The sequence below is a fragment of the Danio rerio genome, chromosome 5 (assembly GCF_049306965.1).
Source record: "Danio rerio strain Tuebingen ecotype United States chromosome 5, GRCz12tu, whole genome shotgun sequence".
NCBI lineage: Eukaryota > Metazoa > Chordata > Actinopteri > Cypriniformes > Danionidae > Danio > Danio rerio.
The window spans coordinates 68,710,249-68,733,766 of NC_133180.1; the positions used below are offsets into that span (position 1 = coordinate 68,710,249).

General features: G+C 35.0%; 2 protein-coding genes across 5 annotated transcripts in view; one reads left to right on the forward strand and one right to left on the reverse strand.

Moving 5' to 3' along the window:
• Positions 1 to 23,518, forward strand: part of zswim7 (zinc finger, SWIM-type containing 7) — a 184,164-nt gene that overhangs the window by 52,526 nt on the left and 108,120 nt on the right. The window contains exon 7 of one of the 3 annotated variants that reach the window (XR_012405758.1): positions 12,540 to 15,705. The exons of the other annotated variants lie outside the window; for them this stretch is intronic. The gene's annotated coding sequence lies outside the window, so the exon portion shown is untranslated. Of the gene's footprint in view, positions 1 to 12,539; positions 15,706 to 23,518 lie in introns of those variants that run through there. 3 annotated transcript variants of the gene reach the window in all.
• adora2b (adenosine A2b receptor) lies at positions 1,373 to 22,875 on the reverse strand. Of its 2 annotated transcripts, XM_005168628.6 has the most exons (3): positions 22,752 to 22,875; positions 22,152 to 22,597; positions 1,373 to 3,495 (listed from the first exon to the last, which is right to left on the reverse strand). In XM_005168628.6, exons 2-3 carry the CDS (start codon positions 22,469 to 22,471, stop codon positions 2,760 to 2,762), a joined length of 1,056 nt encoding a protein of 351 aa, XP_005168685.1. In that variant the 5' UTR covers positions 22,472 to 22,597; positions 22,752 to 22,875; the 3' UTR covers positions 1,373 to 2,759. The 2 variants fall into 2 exon arrangements, with proteins under 2 accessions (XP_005168685.1, NP_001034902.1); NM_001039813.2 differs by lacking the exon at positions 22,752 to 22,875 and having other exon boundaries at positions 2,702 to 3,495; positions 22,152 to 22,521.

Here is a 23,518-nt window from a genome sequence, read left to right on the forward strand (position 1 = left end):
TTTATAAAATGCATCGTTATGCTCTCTTGAATAAATTCTGAGGTTAGATTTTAACACCAAACCAAATTTTAAAAATCGGATTATAGATTATAGAAAATATTATTCATCTGAGCATCTAAACATCAGGGGGAAACGGTTATGTGTCTTGTCTGATCACTGTTGTTTAGATTAATGGAAACACATGTTAAACAAAAAGTTCATTCAAAACTGAAATTTCAGTCATCATTTTATACACTTTTCTCCAACCTGTTTAAATAACTTTAGAAATGGTATCTATTGACTTCCAAAGTAAAAAAAATAAAATAAAAAAAATAAAAATACTATAGCAGTCAATGGTTACTTGTAGTCAATAGAATAGTGAGTAAATTTTCATTTTGGGGTGAACTATCCCTTTAAGACGAGGTGAAAAATAGATCATTGCACGTTAGTTAAAAGATATCTGAAATGGTGTTAAAATGAGCTATTAAAGACATTTCATAACTTATAACATTTATACATTTCCTAGTACGCATGTGTCAAGCATCTGTGTTCATGCGCACGCATTGGAGTGTATTATAAAAAGCTTTATATTTGACCATGCATTTACACTAACGAACATGTACGAACAGTGAACTTTGGGCTTTATTTAATGTTTAATGGCTCTAAATGTTGTTGCATTAGATCAGTGTTTCCCAACCTGGTTCCTTAGGCACACCAACACGACACATTTTCAACCTCTTCCTAATCAAAGACACCTGAATCAGCTCATCAGACCATTAGAAGATACTCCAAAACCTGAAATGAATGGATCAGATAAGGAAGATCTCCAAAATATGTAGTGTTGATGTGTCTCCAGGAACATGGTTGGAAAACACTGCATTAGAAAACAAAATGCGTTGTTTCATCAGTTTATTTGTTTTTTCATTATAAAAACAGCACGATATAAAAACTGTAACAAAGCTTATGACGATGCTTTTGTTTTGATGCAATATATCTTTAAAGTATGCCTCTCCAAGTGATGCTGTTTGCATCCAGTATTGTATTGTGGTAGTTTGGGTGTCAGATTTGAAACTGTGTTAGGCCAGTACATAGTGCAACATATTCGAAAACATGCCTTTTAAAATGGCAAAACGATTAAAAACAGGGTCATTTTTTTATCTGTGTGTTCATTCTTAAATTTGTCTTTACCTCGTGTGGCTTCCTGAGCAGCTTAAACTAATCATCTCGCTCATTAAAAAAAAAAAAAACATCAAAAGTTTCTAATACATTCAATCTAAAGCCGTTTCTCTGTGTGTCCTGTTCCTCAGTGTTGCATCCATCTGACTTCCTTGTGAATTCAGATTGTTCCTCTGGGATTTTCTACAAGTGATCATTAAAAATTCATCTCAAGCTGCCCGTAATTACTGTTTTATTGTTCAAGAGGATCTTCTTGTATATATGGTTCAATTCATGGTTCAACACTTCACCTGAACACTCTTAGCTTTCAGCTTTTTAAGCTTTTAGTTTGACCTAAGGTTGCTGTTTAAAGGCTCGTACACACCAGGAAGCTTTTCACCGAGGTTTAACCCCTCCTGACTAATCAAAGGGTGCCAATGTGATCCAAATAGATCAAATAGGATTCAACGATGAGTTTAATTTCATTTTTCCTTCATGACTTGCAAGTTCATTACGTTCCATTTAATATTAGGGAGGGGTTTTGGTGTGAAAAAAAAGTATCAAAACGCTGATGAAGTATCAAAACGCTGATGATTAGTGCAAGCGAAAACTGTCTCGGTGTGTACTACAAGCCTCAAGCCTGTTAGTGCTTTTAAAAGTTAATTATAAATATTTCCACAGTTTAATAGCATCTATTTTTTCACAGTTGAATCCTGACAATGTGTCCACAATGTCACATGGGATCTTTAGGATAGTGGCATATACAGTGGGGGAAGTAAATATTGAACAAGTCAAGTTTTTTTTTTCCTAGGAATAATATTTCTAATGAAGCTGTTGACATGGAGTTAAGCCAAATTATGATTAAAAAACAAAACAACAATACAAGCATAAAAATAAAACCAATAAATATTTATGTGTGATAACACTGGAATGACACAACGAAAAAAGTACTGAACTACTGAAACGTATTTCATTTTTTCTATAAAGGCTTTTTTTCTAAAAAGGCTTTTTTTTGATGGCAGCTTAAAGACTACTCTCATATGGAGAATGAAGTCACATACATTGCTCAGTTGTGAGTTTTTGTAAACATTTTGATGGTTCTGTCTGATTCTATCAAATCTTTATTTTGTATTTTCAATTGGATTTGAGTCAGGTGATTGGCTAGCCCATTCTAAAGCGCAATTTTTCATTCTCTGAAACCAATTGAGTTTCCTTGGCTGTGTTTTGGATCATTACCTTGCTGAAATATCCACCCTGGTTTCATAGATGTTAGACTAAAGCAGCTATTATTAATATACACTGACAAAAAGCAGAAGGTTGTTAAAAAAACGAGAGCTGCTGTCTGGGCTTTCCATGCCTTTCTACACCTCCCTTTCTTCACATGTTTAATACTTTTTTCCTGTGTCATTTCATATTCTTACACATAACTTTATTAATTTGGATTTCTTTGCATATATTGATTATTTTACGAATTATTACTAACATCCGGTGTCTTCTGAGAAAAATGGTGCATGTTCAATACTTATTTCCCCTCTGTACATGAAGTCACCGTCTCAATACATGATTATGCTGTTTGCAGGTCTTTTGTTCTGTAAACATTTCTCTCATATATCTGACACCGGCGTCTATAGCAGAGGGTCAATAGTCATTGTGATCTGGTCTCTGTTACTGCTGCTTCCATTGGAGCTGCGATACAACTCGTCCCGTTGGCAAAGAATATGCCTGTTCAGAATCTTCCTAAAAGTGACTCTGAACTCCCGAATGCGGTACGCATAGATGATGGGATTGACGGCGGAGTTGGCGTGCGACAGGATAATGGCAATGTTCATGATGAAGCTGGGCTTTTTCAGCTCACTATAAAAGAGCGTGAGGCAGTTTAAGATGTGCACGGGCAGCCAACAGAGAGCGAACAAACCCACGATGATGGACAGCGATTTGGCGGCACGGATCTCCCGCTGCAGCAGACCGTGATGTTGATTCTCGCCATTGCTCACGCTGCACTTCAACTCGATCTGACGGAGCTGTTTGCGAGCCACTGTGAAGATCTTGGCATAGATTCCCAGCATGATGAGGAGAGGCGGCAGAACGCAACCAAAGAAGTTGAAGTAGACCATGTAACTCATGTCCACCACTTTCTCGAAGAAACACTCAAGGTAGCAGCTTTGCAAAAAGCCTGTTTCCGTCTCCGCAGCATCGTCATCGCTGCTGTTGCTAGTCTGTAGAGAGCCGCTCTTGTTTCTGGAGCAGGCCAAATCTTTACGGTTCCAGCCCACAAAGGGAATTAGTCCAATGATGAAGGATAGAATCCATAAAATGGTGATGATCTCTCTCGCCCTTTTACCTGTGACCAGCTCCCTATACCTGTACAAGGATAGAAGTAGAGAAAAGTTCAATAAAGAGACATTTTGGACTTTGTAATATTGTTAGTTTTTAGCAAGATGCAGCCTGCAGGTTAATGATGATATAACTAGATAAGTCACCATTCAATATACAGCTGTTGTGGTACAGTGGTTAGCACGTTAGGTTATGACGCTGCCAACCCGGCTTCGGTCCTCGTCTGAGTAACTTTTTTTTTTTTTTTCATTTTTATTGTTAAGACATATAATACTGTAAGGGTTGTTGAACATTTGAAGTTCTAAAGCAGCTGTTTTCTCAAAAAAAGACGTGATAGTGTAATTAGAAACTGAATTGGAAATGACCTTATTTTAATATAGTCAGCGGTGAACTGAGGTGGGCCGGTTTAAGGCTTGAAACTCCAGGGCTGAAAAAGAGTCCCACTCCGGCCCTGCATATACATGAATATAATCATGAATGAACATTGATCATAAACGTGATTAGGTGTTCTGAAGGTGTTCTTAATGTGTGTCTGCGACTCTCTTGGTTCGCAGGGCCAGTGCAGGCTCAAATGCTGCTCGAGTTTCCCCTTCGTCATACACAATCATTAAGTTACATGTGGAAGATTCTGTTTTAAAGGCCATCTGAGAATTTTCAGTGGCTCAGCCATACGTTGGGCAGGTAAACACTTACCTGCCACTTTATTAGGTACACCTGTCCAACTGCACATTAATTCAAATTTCTAATCAGCCAATCACATTGCAGCAACTCAGTGCATTTAGGCATGTAGACGTGGTCAAGACGATCTACTGCAGTTCAAACTGAGCATCAGGATGGGGGAAAAAAGGTAATTTAAGTGACTTTACTGAACTACTCTGTTCCAATTACTATGACCATTTATGTGAAGCTGCTTTGACACAATCTACATTGAAAAAGCGCTATACAAATAAAGCTGATATGAATTGAATTGAATTGAAAAGTTTGAACGTGGCATAGTTTTTGGTTCCAGACAGGCTGGTCTGGGTATTTCAGAAATAGCTGATCTACTGGGAAACCTTGAGGCAGATGAGCTACAGCACGGAAGAACACACCTGTCTAAGAACAGGAAACTGAGGCTACAATTTGCACAGGCTCACCAGAATTGGACAATAGAAGACTGGAAAAACATTTCCTGTTCTGATGAGTCTCAATTTCTGCTACATCAATCTGATGAAAGGGTCAGGATTTGACGTCAACAACATGAAAGCATAGATCCATCCTGCCTTGTATTTCAGTCTGCTGGTGGTGGTGGTGGTGGTGTAATGGTGTGGGGAAGATTTTCTTATCACACTTTGGGCTCATTAGTACCAATTGAGCATCGTGTCGACACTACAGCCTACCTGAGTATTGTTGCTGACCATGTCTATTCCTTTATGACCACAGTGTAACATTCTACTTCCAGCAGGATAACGCGCCATGTCATAAAGCGTGAATCATCTTAGTCTGGTTTCTTTATCATGACAATGAGTTCACTGTACTCAAATGACCTCCACATTCACCAGATCCTCAATCCAATAGAGCACATTTGGGATGTGGTGGAATGGGAGATTCGCATCATGGATAGACAGCCGACAAATCTGCAGCAACTGCATGATGCTATCATGCCAATATAGACCAAAATCTCTGAGGAACATTTCCAGTACCTTGTTGAATCTATGCCACAAAGTGTGAAGGCAAAAGGAGTCCAACCCAGTACTAGTGAAGTGTAGCTAATAAAGTGTACATATTAATAATTAATACATAAACAAGCACAAAAAAGTAATGATAACAAGAAATCATTTTATTGCTATGTCTAGATCACGAGAAAATCAAAGTCATGATCACCAGAAAAAATATTAGCATGCATGTCCTCCTAGGACTTCTGTAGTAATGTGCCTACCAGTGCCTGAATTTGTGTGCATGACCTACTGTTTTATTATCTAAGGAGCTGAAATGCGCTTTTTATTTTCATATTTATTTCACATTTTTGAAACTGCTCTGATGCAGATATGGTTCCATATAAAACCACAGAAACTCCAAGTAAATGTAATGACAAAATGTCACTGTCTGATTGTCAAACACTAGTAGAGATGCATCAGTCAACAAGCCATAAATCAGTTTTATTTCGGACGATCTAAGGTCTGCATTTGCACACAAATGGCATTGCAATCAATTTTTATTACAAAGACTGTAAATGGAATGTTAACAGAGATGTTGAAGTCGCCGAAGACGGATGTAGCGACCAGGAGCTAAGCAAATGCCTCAGCAACTATGGAAAAACACAAAGCATTGTGTAATAAAATAATCAAACCTAATCAAACAATAACTGCAATTCTGTAAACTTTTTGATTTGGTGGATTTCACATCAGCTTTCCACAGGTCATAATGCCCACATTTGCTGCTTTAAAGGGTTTAGTTAGTGGGGTTTCATTGGTTCCTTTCCTAAAAACAAACCAGAAATTCTGTTGAATAAGATGTTTTATGATATTAACATTTGTTCATTTCATATTTCTGATGTTTTTATACACTAAAAGATGCTGGGTTCAACATCATTTATTCATGTTGTCTCAACACAAATTAAGTTAACCTAATCATTTTTACACATTTAAAGGAAATAAACGTAAAACATTTTTGGTGTCTCACCCAAAAAACTGAAGAATTGTGTTGTTTAAACTTATTTTAAATAATGAATCGGAACAAGCAGCATTTTTGAGTGTATTATCATTGGGTTAAAAGACTTTATGAACAAGTTTTTTGTGCAGTTTTTCATTATAAGTCAAATGTATGTTTCTTTTTATGTGTTTTAAAATGGAAAAAATAAAAAAGATATTGTTTGTTTCACTTAAAAATCTTGATTTTATTGTTTAGCAGACTGCTAATCTTAGCCAAAGTCCCTTTAAGGTCATTTCACTCAGCGGATATCTTTGAAACACCTCTCATGCAGTATGCAGTATGGAGGCATTCTGTCTAAATTGGGAAACATTAAATTCTCCAAAACTGCTTGCCAAGCTTATTGAATTTCATATTAGGAATCACCAATAAAATAAACATCAACTGTGTCTTTAGATTGTTTCTAAATTTATCAAAAAAACTAAATCTGCAGAAACTCACGTCTGGTCTCAGCCCCTCCCCCAGAGTATTGTCAGTCTATTGTGAGCGATGATTGGCTTCTGTACTAGAAGGCGGGCTTTATTCGCCATATAGCTATTGATGATTGGCTCCTGTACTAGTAGGCGGGCTTTTTATTCACCGTATTGGCAGTTACACTTTTCTCCATTAAAAAAGATACGAGTGACATGTCTTGTGTATTTGTCTTAACATTGAGCTTCATTTAGTACATTTGTGCATCAGTTGATTGTATCTTATGTGTGGTGTATTTGGATGTTTTTGAAAAATACAAAAAATACAGCACCTATAACAGGCAGAGCAGTTAATTGGTCATGATGCATGAAATAAAGGAAAAATATTAGATTCAAATATTCCTCCAATTGGGCCACGCAGTGGCGCAGTAGGTAGTGCTGTCACCTCACAGCAAGAAGGTCGCTAGTTCGAGTCTCGGCTGGGTCAGTTGGCGTTTCTGTGTGGAGTTTGCATGTTCTCCCTGCGTTCGCATGGGTTTCCTCCAGGTGCTCCGGTTTCCCCCACTGTCCAAAGACATGCAGTACAGGTGAATTGCGTAGGCTAAATTGTCCATAGTTTATGAGTGCGTGTGTGTGTGAATGAGTGAGTGTGGATGTTTCCCAGAGATGGGTTGCGGCTGGAAGAGCATCCGCTGCGTAAAATCGTGCTGGATAAGTCTGGGTTCGGTCTGGTGGTCCTAGACTAGCACCACCAGAATAAGAATCTTTGTAATATCCTTACGCCTAATGCATTCATTGTATGCAAGCAAAGTTCCTTGATTATTATGCCATTATGAGACTATAATTACAAGCCATATCAGCCTAAAAAAAGCAACTTTTCATTTTCAATTGCTTTTAGTTGATGATGTATCTACAGAAGAGTCAAGCTTTAAATAGGAAAATTATCTTTTTTAACGTTTTTTGTTAAGCTTAAAGTGCTTTTAAAAGCTAAAAGTGCTGCTGACAGACTTGAAGATTGGCTGAATAGGTTCAAAAATAGTAAAATTAAACTCCAAAGGAGTTGTAAAAAGAGCTTATTTCCTAAACAAGAAAAAAAGAGAAAGAAATCCGAAATTGGAATTTCTTTATTATAAAGCCAAAATAAGACTATAATTCTTATCAGCCTAAAAAAGCAACTTTTTTCCACGGCTTCCAGTTCACGATGTAATTACAAAAAAGTCAAGCTAATGGTCTAATCTGATTTAATGATTTATGCTAAGCTATGCTAAAAGTACTCCTGCCAGACCCGAAAATTGGCTGAATAGATTCAAAAACACTATAACTACACTGTTTAACTCTAAAGGAGTTGTAAAATGAGCTTATTTCCCAAAACGTTTCTTAATGATTATGCCAGAATGAGACTAATTATGAGCCATATCAGCCTGAAAAAGCAACTATGTAGTTTTATTGTTCATTGCTTTCAGTACACAATGTAACCACAGAGGAGTCAAGCTTAAAATAAGAAAATTATTGAAACCATTTTTGTTTTAATTTTGGCTGATGCTAATGGTCTAATCTGATTCAATGATTTATACTAAGCTAAAAGTGCTACTGCCAGACCCGAAGATTGACTGAATAGATTCAAAAGTAATAAAAAAAAACTGTTCAACTCTAGAGGAGTTGTGAAATGAGTTATTACCCAAAAAAGAGAGTTTTTCTTTTATTATTATGCCAAAATGAGATTATTTCCTAGCCATATCAGCTGAAAAGTTTCCAATTTCTCTTAGATAGCAAACAATGTAACTACAGAGGAATCAAGTTTTTTTTTTTTTTTTTAACTCTTTGAGTGAGATGCTAATGGCCTAATCTAATTCAATGATTTATGCTAAGCTAAGCTAAAAGTACTCCCGCCAGACCTGAAGATCGGCTCGATAGGTTCAAAAATTGTCATGCTAAACTGTTTAACTCTAGAAGAGTAGTAAAATGAGCTTATTTGCCCGAAACGAGTGGAATTTCTTAATTTCTATGTTCTATGGCCATTATTTCTAACCATATCAGCCTAAAAAGCTATTTTTTTTTTTTAATTTCTCTTAGCTAGTACACAATGTAACTACAGAAGCTTTAAGTATGAAAATTACTGGAACACTTTTAGATGCTAATGATGCAAGATGCTAATGACCTAATAAGATTCAATAATTTATGCTAAGCTAAGCTAAAGGTGCTCCTGCCTGACTTAGAGATCGACTGAATCGACTCAAGAATTGTAAAACTACACTGTTTAACTCTAAAATGAGCCTATAATCAAAAAATCCACTAGAAAACAAAAAAAGACTCATTGCAAAAGTTTCCAAAAGGGAAGTTACTTCTGACAAAAGCTTGTTTATCATTAGTTTGCATCTCTATATTTTGTCTACAATATCATGACCATCATGAATGTTGAAATGTAACTTTAGCGTTTAACTACTTAAGGTCACCTATATTTGTATGTATTGTATAGTAATTCAGAGAGCTCGCATAAACACTTGCGTGACTGATGACTTGGGATTTCACTTGGAGACTTTTCATCAGACTTCGTTCGACAGCTTCTGCTGATGGAGCGAAGTGAGTAATACATGAGGAGGTGCATTATTCATCACCCCCACCTCAACCTGAGCTGCTCCACTGATAGATAGCACATGAGAGATAACTGCTCGTTTGTCTGCCAAAACTACATTACCTTGCACTCATAATGCATTTGTAGATGAGTAACAGTTACGATTGCAGCTCCATACACTTATGGTGGTGTTGAAAACCACAAACACTGAAATATTCAGGCGCTTTCACAGAGAAAACATGGCATGGGTTGCATGACAGAGTGGTCATGTGAAAAGTGTCAGCTGTTGAAGGCGGTCTGAGTTTAGTTGCACTGAAACATTGTGTGTGTGTTTTTGAGGAAGTGAAGTAATCCTTGCAAGCATTTTAGGCAATGACGACATCATTATATTGACAAAACACATACAGCGGATGACAGTTTGGTGATTTACTTTGGATTTGAGCAAGAGCAAGCTTGTAGTCTGAGTCAGAGAGGCTAATTTAATTTACAGGTTTCGGTTTCCTGCAAGTTAAAGGGATATTTCACCCAAAAATAAAAATTCTGTCATTTACTCCCTTCACTTGTTTCAAATTGGTTTAAGTTTCTTTTTATGGTTGAACACAAATTTATGTATTTTGAAGAAAGCTGGAATGCTGTAACCATTGACTTGCATAGTATTTGTTTTTCCTAGCATGCAAGTCAATGGTTACAGGTTTACAATTCCTTAAAAATATCTTATTTTGTGATCAACAGAGGAAAAAAAATCAAATAGTGTGTGCATTATTATTTTTAAGCGTGAACTACCCCTTTAACAGTACTGACTACATATTTTAAATGCAGATACTTTAAATGTAACTGCAATACAGTGACCCAAGTATTGCACCAATTGTTAACTGCGTACTTCAAGACAAAGAATATTAAGTGCAGTTATTTTTGTATTTTAGACAAGCGTTAAAGTATTATGAATGTTAAATGTACCGCTAAATAAATTAATACATTTTAAAGAAATTCAGATTTAAAATTATGTATCTTGTTTGAAGATAACAAATATTACAATGTATTTATTTAAATGTTTCTCAAGTGCTGATTAACTGGGAGATTTGTTATTGAAGGTTTAAATTATATAATAGTTTTAATTAACCATTTATTTTTGTCTTTGTCATGATGTCAGTATATTATATTTGACTAGTAATTTTGAAAGATGCTTGTATTCAAATTAAAGTTCATTTTAAAGATTTAACTTGGCTAATTTAGGTAATTAGACGAGTCATTGGACAACAGTTGTTTGTTCTGTTGTGAATAATTTTTTTTAAATAAATAATAATATTTATAAATACTATTCTTATTTTTTAGTGTTTTATTTATTAAATACTTTATAAATACCTTATTAGTTTTTGTAAATAATAATATATTTATAAATACTTATTGATTAATTTATTAAACACTTTATAAATAACTTATTAATATTTATAAATAATGTATTTATAAAAATGTATTTATTAAACATTTTCTAAATAACTCATTAATATTTATAAATAATATATTTAAAAATACTTTTATTTATTAAGTTATTAAACACTAAATACCTTATTAATATGTATAAATAATATATTTATAAATACTTTTCTTATGTATTATTTTATAAAACACTTTTTAAATAACTTATTAATATTATAAATAATATATTTATAAATATTATGTATGTATTAATTAATTAATTAAACATTTTCTAAATAATTTATTAATATTTATGAATAATGTATTTATAAATACTTGTCTTTATTTATTTATTAAACACTTTTTAAATACCTTATTAATATTTATAAATAATATATTTATAAACACTTTTATTGTTGTTGTTGTTATTACTACTACTACTATAAGACTTTCTCAAGAAGAAAATTAAAATGGGACATACTGTGAAAAATATCCTTGCTATGTTCAAAATCACTTGAGAAAAATTTTAAAAATGAGTTTCAATTTTCCAGGTTTCAAAGCTATGCAGAAATATAAAAATACTAAACAAATGTGATTATTTAAAATTACAAATTTGACAATCACATCACATCACAAATACCAGTAATTTAACCAAATATCTAAAGACTTGTTCACCAAGATTTATACAAACAAAAGTTCCATAGTAATGTATTGGTGCATAAAGTAACCCTCGCACAGAAGTCTCTTACTGTTGGTCAGTGCAGTGACGTCTTGTGACCAACTTGAACATCAGTCAAATCTGTGTGAGGAATTTTTTATATTCACCCACACAGAACTCCAGCTTGCACAGAATTCAAATGACTGAATTTCACCAACAAAATCTTGCCAGGGAGCAGTGAAAGCGACTCCACATTACATCTAAATAATTATTTACACTTAATAACCTGTCCTCCAGCATCGGTGCTTTATAAAAGCAAGTTATAATACATCACTGCTCAAAAAAGTGCAGTTTAGCTATCTGAATATCTATTTGTTTTGCTTGGGAGCCAAGATAAATGGAAAAACTGAGTCATCTAGAGACAAAGATAATATCATCACTGAGGTCAGGTGTTTTTACCTGGGACAATAATAAGCTGTCTGATAACAGCTTAAAAAGCAACATAGCAGCAGTTCATAATCACTTCATAATCAACATAGCAACACTTCAAATCTTAATAAATCTTCAAAATATATTAAAGGGGATTTCTTCTGCCCCTTTTTACACGATAAAACAAGTCTCATACAGTGTGTATGTGAAGTTTCTGCTGAAAATATCCAACAAATAATGTTTTATGAATCTAACCCTTTAAGGATTTGATCGTAATTGTGCCATTTTGGTGACTGTCACTTTAAATTCAAATGAGATTGTGCTCCCAGAAAGAGGGCGGAGCTACAAATACCTGTGCATCAGCATAGTGGCAGATTCAAAAACAAGACTAACCTCCTATGCTAATGAGGAAGAGATCATCACTAAAGGGCGGAGCTTCCCCAACTGATGACACGAACAAGTGTAGACTGTTGATCAAATTGTTTCTGCAGGCTGTTTTAATGAAATGTGATTATAAAAATTCAATCGAATACATATTTACCATTAAAAACTGGTTATAATCACAGACTGTTGTGTTTAAAAGGGATTTCTGCAAAATATGTCCTTGTTAAAAATGAGATTTTTCAAATTTGTGATGTTTTGGGGAATATCTGAACCGTAGCTCCATTTTTAGAGCATGTGTAATCACTGCAAACCATTGCTTTGACTTCTAATTGTGCGCATTATTTTATCCATCCTCATCTTCTTTGTTGTGCATCATTTCAATTCTTTGTTTTTCCAGATGCGCATGATATCATTGCATTTAGCATTGCATTTTCCAAGAGCACAGTCTCCTTTTGTCGGACAGTTCTTTCAGTTGTAACATTTATTTCTCTCCCCCCCCCTCTCTCTCTCTCAGCACCAGCTCTTCTCTACTCTCAGGGCACATGAATGGAGGGGAGAGTGGATTAGTTGTGGCATGACAACAACCCGCTGGCATGGCCATCTCTCCCTCGCTTTCTCTCGGTCACCCCTTCATTCTATTCTGTGCACGCTGTCGTTTTAGACCACACATCTCTGCCAACAGACTTCAGTTTATGTGAAAAGAGCCACCACAATAGCCTTAAAGAGATACCACGCTCTCAACCACACATGTAAGCATGTGAAGGAAAGGCATCTCAAAACTAAAAAGATCACAGTGGCAAAAACTAAAAGATCAGCAACAATATATCAAGTTTTTTCCTTTTTTAAGCCAATGTTTAAACCCAAACTAGAACTATCCATTGTTGCATACCCACACCCACCCACATGCAGACCTCTCAGGAGGAATAAGAATCAACTGAGAAATCTATACAGACTCTTTTAATTGTAAAAATAAATAAATAAATAAACAAACAATGAAACTATATATTAAAAGGCACCTATTTTACCTCTCTTCAAGACTTGGGATAAGTTTTTTTGTGTCTCCAGAATGTGTCTGTAAAGTTTTAGCTCTAAACACCCATCAGATTATTTATTACACCCTTCAGAACATTGGATTTTCTGCTCTGACCACAATGTAGCTGTTTTTGTAGCCTGTGCCTTGCTAGTTCTCTCCTAGTATGCCTCAATCTTCAGCTGCATCAGATAAATAGCACAGTGACAGGCATGAAGGAAGCAGAGCTCACGTAACGTCTGTGAGAAATACTACAGTAAGAACTTTACCAATGATTATTTGATGTATTTGTTGTGGAACTAATTCAAGCTTTTCTGCAATGATGAGTCACACACAATAGCCCCTTTCACACATACAGACCTTTCCGGAAAATTACCGGCAATTTTCCGGAAAGGTGTGTATGTGTGAATAGGCCCTTTTTGAAAATACCAGTAAATTCATTCTGGCTATTTTGCGGAAAAAGAAGTTGTAAGATTACCGGTAATTTGCAGGAATGCTGCGCTGTGTGAATGCAGAAGGAAGATTGCCGGATAGAGCATGCACGTCTAGAACGTGTTGACGTGAGACGCCTGCTTAAACCAATCAGAACAGTCAGAAGCATCCACATCCGCGCCGTTTATGAGAATAAAAGCCTTTGAATATTTTACCAGACATATTTAGCTGCTAGATGTTAGTCAGATAACGTTTATATGTTCATCTTAATGCCAACTGTGTAAATAATTATCGATAAGATGCTTATGATAAGCCGTTGTTTGTTGATCTTCAGGCTTTGTGTGTGCCCGTGAAACAGCCCATGAGCGCCAGCACACACATATCATGTACATCTCGACATGCGAAAGAGTTTATCTATATGTTTTCATCGAAGTTGTTCACAATACTGATCCATCCACAGAGTTTGTGATGTAGTCAAATGTTTATAAATACAAGCGTAGCCATTTAGAGCTCATTTCTGGTTAATGATGTCAGAATTTACCGGCATTTTGGAATGGATGTGTGAATGCTCTTTTCCGGAAAAATTCCGTGACGTCCTCGCCTGTGTGAATAGCGCTTTTTTGAATTTACTGGTAAAGTCGTTCCGGAAATTTACCATAAATTTACCGGTATCACTGTGTGAAAGCGGCTAATGTCATTACAAATTTCCAGCACATACACAGACGGACACACACTCACTCACACACACACTCACACACACACACACACACACACACACACACGTCCTGTCTTGTTGATATGATTATACATGTTACTATAGAGACATGTTAATATGCGGCTGTCAATCAATTCGGTGGATGGGGAAACCACACTCCTACGTCACGTTGTGGTTGGTCTGAAAATAGAAGGAATTTATATCCAATTTTAACTTCAAGAAATTTTAAAAAAGAGATTTATTATGTGTTTCTGTCACTCCAGCATGACTGTAGACACACTATACCTACACATGGTTTTGTCCAAACAGCTTCCAATAGATGATAAAAACAAAACATAAATGCAATTCAGGAAGAATACTCGCACAACCAGATGGCTTTTTACCCTTGACAATCTCAGTCAGAATCTAATCAGGTCAAAGAGTCAAAAAAGAGTTGGAATGGGGGTCCAAGTTTTTAGAATTTGTGACTTTTTCTAGAGAAGGAAATGACCAGATCTATTGAGCAGCTATTAAGAGGGGGAGGAGTTGGACACTTCCAATAAAGCAGAATGCATCTTCCTGCAACCAGTGTTCAGCTGCATGTCTAGCTCTGCCTTTTGGTACCATTTTTTTGTGATAGGCACCCTTTGAAAAGGGTACCCAAAAAGTGGTACAGTTTGTATTTTTGTTACATTTTGACAGTGGAAATGGACATAAAAGCGTACCGTACCGAACCACTCAGTGGAAACAAGCTATTAGAGGTATTTGTGTGGATTTTATACAATATTTGAGCAGGCAAGAGAACTTTGTGCAGTTAATACCTGCAAAATGTATGCACGCATAATCTTAATGTTAGTCAGTTTAGTAGGGATGCACCTAAATAGAAATTGTTGCAGATACTGATTACTCGGACTGATATAGACATATAAAATATGTTTTCAATTGAATTTACTTCAAAACCTGATTACAGATACAAAATGCAAGCAAATATGGGACAAATGGTTGTATTTTAAAAACTTCAGTACACAACTTATACATTCTGTTTTTTTTTCCCTAAAACACTTTCAACTTGCAAAAAAACTCCCACGCTGCCAATATCTTAGCATGAATTCATCTTCTGCATGCAATGTCATATGAAAGGCACCAATCAAAGCCCTCATGACCAGCAGCCCACACCTAAAGTGGATCAGTTAGTGGAAATAATCTGGCGTTTATCAGCATTATGTATCAACACAACTTTTTAAGCGGAACACTAAAGATAACGTTAAAAATCAGTCAGCATACTGTAATAAAACATGCTCGTAAATGCACAGTTTTACACAGTCACAGTTTCTGTTGATTTGTGCTTTTATCTGTCTTCCAATAACTTTTGATGTTGAAAATTATGAAAATAAGAGTTACTTATGAACCTTTAATGGCTTAAGCTAACAATGAAGTGGTTTATTGTCTGTCCTATTGTTTTTAAATTACAATTACATACTATTAACATGGTAATAAACTTTCAGTACCTTTTGTATTATTATTATTATTTTGTTACTTATTACTGTTTACATAATATCTTTTACTTTACATTTTTTTTATTACTAAAATGTCAATAAAAGTCACTTTGTCAAACGGTGCAGTTCAATTTTCACCTACAAAAGTTGACAGAGCAGAGATAATAGTCTCATTAGGTATTTTTACAGTATATTACCAATATAACAATACAGTATATACCGATAGGTTGTCCTTCTTTTGAATTTGGAGATATGCACTCATTAGATCCTCCATTCACAAAATCAGATTATAGACCACTCATGGTCTGCCAACACGCACCAAATTAACAGTCTGCCAAGAGCCTGCGCTTGGAGGCAGGAAGCTAAGCCTCAGCGAAGACTCGTCTGTCCCTGGGACGTCACAGAAATCAGTCTCATGCTCTTCACTCATATATATATATATATATATATATATATATATATATATATATATATATATATATATATATATATGAATATAAATATATAAATACACACACACACTCATCTATCTATCTATCTATCTATCTATCTATCTATCTATCTATCTATCTATCTATCTATCTATCTATCTATCTATCTATCTATCTATCTATCTATCTATCTATCTATCTATCTATCTATCTATATATATATAATATTCAACCTCCTTTAATATTTATTAATTTGCGTTCAACAGAAGGATCAAACTCAAACAAATTTGGAAAAAGTGGAGTGTCAACAAATGATGATCAACATCCATTCTTGGTTGAACTGTCCCTTTAATTCACAAGGTGATGGATTTTTCTTGTCTTTATTTAAAACAAAACAATCAATACTCTGACCTGTAATGCCTCACTAGTTCATCAGTTCACTTTTCTGTCACTTAATAATGACAAATCAGATTAAAAGGCATTCATGTAGAAAGAGACAGAATAGCGATTAAACTGATAATATGTAGAAACCGTCATACTTTTCTTTACTAAGTTTTGTCCTATTACTGTATGACTTTTCTATTTCGTCTGTCGAAATAAGTACGTAGGCGACGCTTACACAAATCACATTTTCTTTTCTGTTGTATATATGGAAGAATAAAGAATAACTTTAGAGAGAACCAGAAAGACAGAAGGATCTGGCCATATTAAAAAGCCATAATGTGTGAACACATGCGCCACTAAAAGGGAAAGTCCTGCCATTAACCACCTCTCCTTATTTAACCGCACAATCAATGAGTCAGCAGAGGAAACTCTCGGCCTCTTTCACAGAGCAGTAAAAAGATCTGATTTTAGCCCACACTTGCATTTATATAATAACAGCTTACTGTTTTAGGAAACGTGAACCCTATTTAGACCCTTCAGTCAGTGGATGTGCCGCGAATCTCTCTGAGCTTCTGTGTTTATAGAGAGGATGAGCGTGAGAGCGAGATGTGCTGAATGAAAACTGATGAGGGAATTCTGTCTGGCAGCACCGCGAGGAAACTTGGATCCATACTAACAGCAAGTCTGAGTTTCCAGTAAATGGCGCATAACTAGAAACATACGTTCAGCTTGGACATGGACCAGCGAGTGTAACATGACCACCCAGAACTGAGCGCTGCAATTCTTGAACGTTAGAATCGCCATCTGAATGTGTTTCCTTATTCCAGAACTTTCATCAAACTCTGCAAATACACAGAAACTGCATTCCTGCAGGACTTAACACACTTGTTGGCTGTGGGAATGAAACCTGAGGCCAACATGTTCAGTTTCACAGGCATGCTACGGCAAATGCGTGGCATGAAACATGGACTGAGGATGCAAGAAATTACTAGGACAAACACGCTTGCTTTCTGTACCAATCTATAGATGATTTCCAATGATTTCTAATGTAATATGACTGCAAAAGAGGCACTGACCAGCAGTGAAACAAGATGTCACTCTAGAAGATAACAATCTTGTTTTACAAGGCAGTTTTCTGTATTTTGTGATTCATGTTTTTTTTATTTTTCCCCATTTATTCATGCTTTTGAATCACATTATGAGACCTGGAGTCCGTTCTTCAGACGTGGATTACTTAGTTTGCTGAATTTGGATATTGACGATTTGACACGATCCAGGATCGTTTTGTTCTTCAAAGCTGATCCGAGAGTTGTTGTCATAGCAACAGTTCTGCTAGCTCAAACCTGATCGGGAGCAGGTTCAATTCATATAAACAGGATTACATCGGCTCAGTTCAAGCAAAGATAATAGAGAAAGCATGTACCGAATTCTGATATTTTCTTACAGTAGTAGTTATATACACTTGGGAAAATAGTAAATATTTTTAACTATATATATAAAGTTATTAATAAAATAAATAAAGTTATATATTAATAAAACTTATGCAATCTGCACCCCCGAAATGAAAGTACAAAGACTGCCACCTGGTGGTGCAAAGAGAAAACTTATTGATATGAACATTTCGCTTTTATCGCTTTAGTACAATTTGTGTATGATAATAATAATGCAGAATATGTGACTTTTAAAAAAAAGAAATAATACATTAATGCAGTCATAAACATGTTTTGACAGTTAATATGCCAGTGATTATGCTTCACAAAAGTTGCAGACACCTTTATCAAAAGTGATTTTGTAAACATCCAGTTATTCCATACAGCGATTAAAAAAATATCTATTATCGGCTATTATAATAAAGAAAATCTTTTCTAAATGTAGAACTAAATACATGATGAATACTCTTGACACATGAAAGTGTACAGCCTCCAGCTCACAACAAATGTGGAAGGTTATTGCGTATCATATTTAGCAAACCGTTTCCTGCTAATTTGATGTAATTTTGCTCACATGGATAATTGAATATTAATCAGATGATGTCATTACGCTGCTGTGCCGTCAGCCAATCGCTGCACTGCTAATCATGATTTCAAAGATCGATAGATCTGTCCTTCACAACACACAACGCGATCTCAGATCAGTTTATACAGACATTCTAATCTGATTCGCGAACTTGTTTGAAGAACCAAATTAGCGAGAGATCAGTTATCAATATTAAAAGATCCAGGATCTGCCAAATCATCTTAGATCATTTAAGCGAGGTACGAAGAATGGAGCCCTGGATCTTTCTTCTGACAACTTTTAACCATTAAAATGTTTAAAAAAGTGACTTGAACAATTTTAATAGTTTAAAGTGATTTGTCTGTGTTGTTGTTGTATATTATGTTACAAAAACCTTGTAATGGACTGCCAGTACATTTTCTCTTATTTTACAGATTTATACCTCTATATATTATTTCTTATTCATTATATTATTGACTAAAATGTCAATAAAAGTCACTTGGTTGAACTGTAGAGTTCGATCATGTCACAAGTCATGAAGACAAATCTAGTACACTGCAAGGATAAAAACAAATGTATATACATTATATAACTCCCCATGTTCTCCGTTTCTCTGAGCAAACGGTTTATTCTTAATCCTTAAGGTTTGTTGTCATTGCTCTGTCCTTCATCGTCAGGGCTTTCTTTGACAACAAACACCATTCTTTGAATCGCCCTCCTGAGCTTAACAGATTAACACCGATTAAGATAATCAGGGAGATATATACAAGTCAGGAAGCCAGGTTTAGCTTCTGTACTGTGACTGCATGTGTGTTGTCTTGAGCTATGCCGAGTATTTTAGTGTTTGTATGTGGCTATACTGTATGCATGTAAGTATGTATGTGTGTGTGTGTTTTATTTATATATATATATATATATATATATATATATATATATATATATATATATATATATAAATATATATTATATATATATATATAAATATATATTATATATATTATATATATTATATATATATTATACATACAGTGCTCAGCATATATAAATACACCCCTGGCAAATTAACTTTATCTTAATTATCTTTAATTCATATTTTTAATAGGAAGCTATACAATATTATATTTGTACATATACATTAGATTAGTTAGTATTGCAGCCAAATCTGTAGGTTATCTAACAGAATAACTTACGAAAACAGTTCAAAAATTGTAGTACACCCAAATTTATGTTATAAAAAATAAACTTATATATTATTATTATTATTATTATTGTTATTATTATTATTATTATTATTTTAATAAATATATCTGTTTAATAAATCTGTTTTGTTTAAATGCACCAAAATACATTGCCTATATTCACGCAGATGGATGGAAATTAAATGGATGAACATATTAATTTTTAAAATGGGGTGTACTCAATTATGCTGAGCACTGTATATTTCCATCCACTTATTTTAATGCATATAGTAAAACCTCATAATAAAGGTGCCATAGAGTACATTCATTATGTTTAATTGTTCGCTAAATTGATATCTACATAGTAGATAGTGATTTGGGTAAGTTCAACAGTTCTCCAGCATTGGTTTTCTATGCTCATTTATAAATAGAGGAACTACCGCTAGAATGAAAAGTTGGTTTTGACCATATTTAGAAGGGTCAAGAATATGAATGATGCTTCAGCACCTCGCACACACACACACAGACAGCGGGATATACTCTGAAATACCACTATGCAAATAATCTTCATTTACCAAAAAAGTTTTGGACAAATTAAATAGATTCTTTAACAATCTTGTCACCTGAAGTGATTGAGTGGTTTATTTTATCTAGAAGGAGTGACTGAGATATCTTTAAGCCAGATGAGTAACCTAGTTTACACTTGAGTTGTGTTGTGGATTAAATATAGGCGAAGTTATAATTATATTAAACAAAAGGAATGCAGTTAGAGTTGAATTTTGAAGCTTTAACATATATTAAAAGCACAGGCTGGAATTAATGTCAATCTTTGCATAAACAGATGAGTTTTGAAAGTTTATTTATATATACAGTTTATGTCAGAATTATTAGCCCCCTGTTTATTTTTTCCCCAGTTTCTGTTTAACGGAGAGAAGATTTTCTTAACACATTTCTAAACATAATAGTTTTAAAAACTCATTTTTAATAACTGATTTATTTTTTCTTTGCCATGATGACAGTACATAATATATGACTAGATAAGTTTCAAGACACTTCTATACAGCCTAAAGTGACATCTAAAGGCTTAACTAGGTTAATTAGGTTGGTTAGGGTAATTAGGCAAGCTATTGTATAATGATGGTTTGTTCTGTAGACTATCGAGAAAAAGCATAGCTTAAATGGGCTAATAAGACTTTCTCCAAAAGAAAAAGTTTTGTCAGACATACTGTGAAAATTTCCTTGCTCTGTTAAACATTATTTGGGAAATATTTAAAAAAGAAAAAATAATTCAAAGGGGGGCTAAACATTTTGACTTCAACTGTATATACATATATACAATCCCTCCTGGGATAGAATTGTGTTGATAAATCTGAACACAACTGCATACTACTAGCAACCCATTTCAGCATTTACACTTTTTATTGCATCTGAAAGTAAATGTGTTTTCAAATCTCACATTTGAATTAATTTATTTGAGTTTTTTCATAATAATAAGCATGTTGTTAATGAACAATACAGGTTTACTGAATTGTTTGTTGAGTAAACAATTATATAAACAATTAGTTATGACAGTATATGTTTGTAGTTCATTGTAACTTGTTAATCTAAGTTAATCATGTTCTAACTTAATTTTAGGTCAGTTTAACATGATATACTCTTGATTAATTTGATAGACTCATAATTAATTTGATTCAGCTTAAAAAATTTAAGGCAACCAAGATTTTTTACAGTGCAGTAATAATCAAAGAAAGTTAACTGCACTCAAAATTAACTCCTGCTGCTTGTTTAAATTACTTAATAACACAACACAATTCTTGAGGTATTTTTAGGGGGATAACTTTAGTTGTTTTGTACCACTTAAATTTGTAAAAATCGATAAAGGAACTTAATAGATTTGTGTTGGGACAACATGAAGGAATTGTGGAACCCAGAATTTTTAGTGTACTTTTCTGAATTTATCAATTAATAGGGCTAAATGGAGTAATACCATGGTATAGTCACTCATTAATGAAAAAACTAATATGAAATATAAATAGCATCAGTATGAAAACATTGAACGCTGACTTTTATATTTTGAACGCGTTTTGAGGATTAAACTAGATTGAACTTCGAACGAGTTGCAACAGAGAGCATCATATTGATCCCAGATTACTGCTCGATCTCAAAGAATAACAGTCTTGGAGAAAAGGTGCTAGATAAAGATTACGAGTTAACACATTAATGTAATCTTGTACTATCTGATAATTTATACAATACTGCTAAAAGACAGAAGACGTCGAAGAACAGGTTCACGGTGTCATGCGCGGAATGTCGTGCACGCGCGCGTAAATGTCAAAGCTTTTTTCAAGACAGCTGTTTGTACAGTGTGTATATATACGGCTTTTGACCACTTTGACTCTTAAATCACAGATATGAATCATTGAGTGAAATACAAATTCGAAAAAACAAAACATGAAAGCCACACTAATAAAGCGAGAAAGACTCACCTCAGGGGGATTTTGACCGCCAGATATCTGTCTATGGCAACCGCTAGAAGACTAAATATTGAACTTTGAGTCAGTACCAGAACGAAACAGGCCAGGAAAAGGCATCCGTAAAAGTCTGACCACAGACCGATGCTTATAGTGATGGCAAAGGGGATGGCAAGGCAGCCGACCAGAATGTCAGCCACGGCCAGCGACACCAGAAAGTAATTGGTGGCGTTCTTGAGCGTAGAGTTGATGGCCACTGCCCAGCACACCAGCACATTACCGGCGATGGACAGCACCGCGATCACCAGCTCAATGGCGATGTAGAGCGAATCCATTACTGCTCACTTCACTTAAGATGCCATGAGTCTGTCTGTCACCCGGTGCTGCTCATCCAGTGACAAAAGAAGCGCTCCAAAATAATCCACGGCTCTCCAAAGTTTGTGGTTCGCCATCACGGCCATCTGTTGGCGCACAAAAAACGGCGTTATTTGCATTCACTCCCCTGAGGGAATTGTTCGAGAAAGATGTCGTTTCCTTCCTGACAGGTTGATTGAAGTTCAGACTGACAAGTAGAAAGTTCTTTCTACTTTTTGTCTGGCATTTAAATGTACTTACCGTGATTTCGGAGTTGTTTTATAGTTGGGGGATGCTGTTTAGAGCGGTTTGCGCGCGTGTCTTGTGGTACATGTTGCAGGAGCAAGTGATTCTGAGGCGCTGCTAGCGCAACACATGGCTATTCAAGCGGGTCGCGGAAAACAGCCAGAATAAAGCCTGTACATCACAGCCCATGGCCACGCCCAGACACACACTCACACATACAGAGAGAGAGAGCTTCAGATAAAACACTGCGCGCTGGGAAGTAAAATATAAGGCATAAATTTGGCAAAGTGTGCATCTTTTAAAATAAATTGACAGGCAACGAAGCAGGGCTTAAATAAAATGCTGTAAAAGTTAGCTCACTGATTCCTGAGACATAATAATAATACTAATAATTCGCTTTTCTAAAACCTGTCCATGATCCATTTTGGCTTACAAATTAAAATATTGTTAAATGTAAAACTGTAAGTTGTTCAATTGTACAATGGATTAATTTTATCTATTTAACTACACTGTAAATCATAGGTCTCAGCTGGATTCCCGCAGCTATGCACAGCTTTGCTCCAACCCTAATCAAACACAGCTGATCCAAATAATCAAGGTGGTCAAACTATGCTGCCTCCCAATTTGCATACTTGTACTACGCCCTATAAGTATGTACTTTTTTGTTAAGGAAAAATAGTTGTGTAACAGAAGAGTTTGCAAGCTTTGGGACATACTAGTTCCTCGTTAACAGATCATTAGGTTGCTTAGTTATGAGCCCCATCAATCATCAACACTTTTGT

What these genes read in the sequence shown, in the direction of transcription:
- adora2b (XM_005168628.6), bottom strand. Translation starts at nt 22,471, where the DNA reads ATGGATTCGCTCTACATCGCCATTGAGCTGGTGATCGCGGTGCTGTCC. An exon ending in GCGGTCAAAATCCCCCTGAG is followed by an intron (nt 3,496 to 22,151) that starts GTGAGTCTTTCT and finishes ATCCTTGTACAG; the next exon opens with GTATAGGGAGCTGGTCACAG.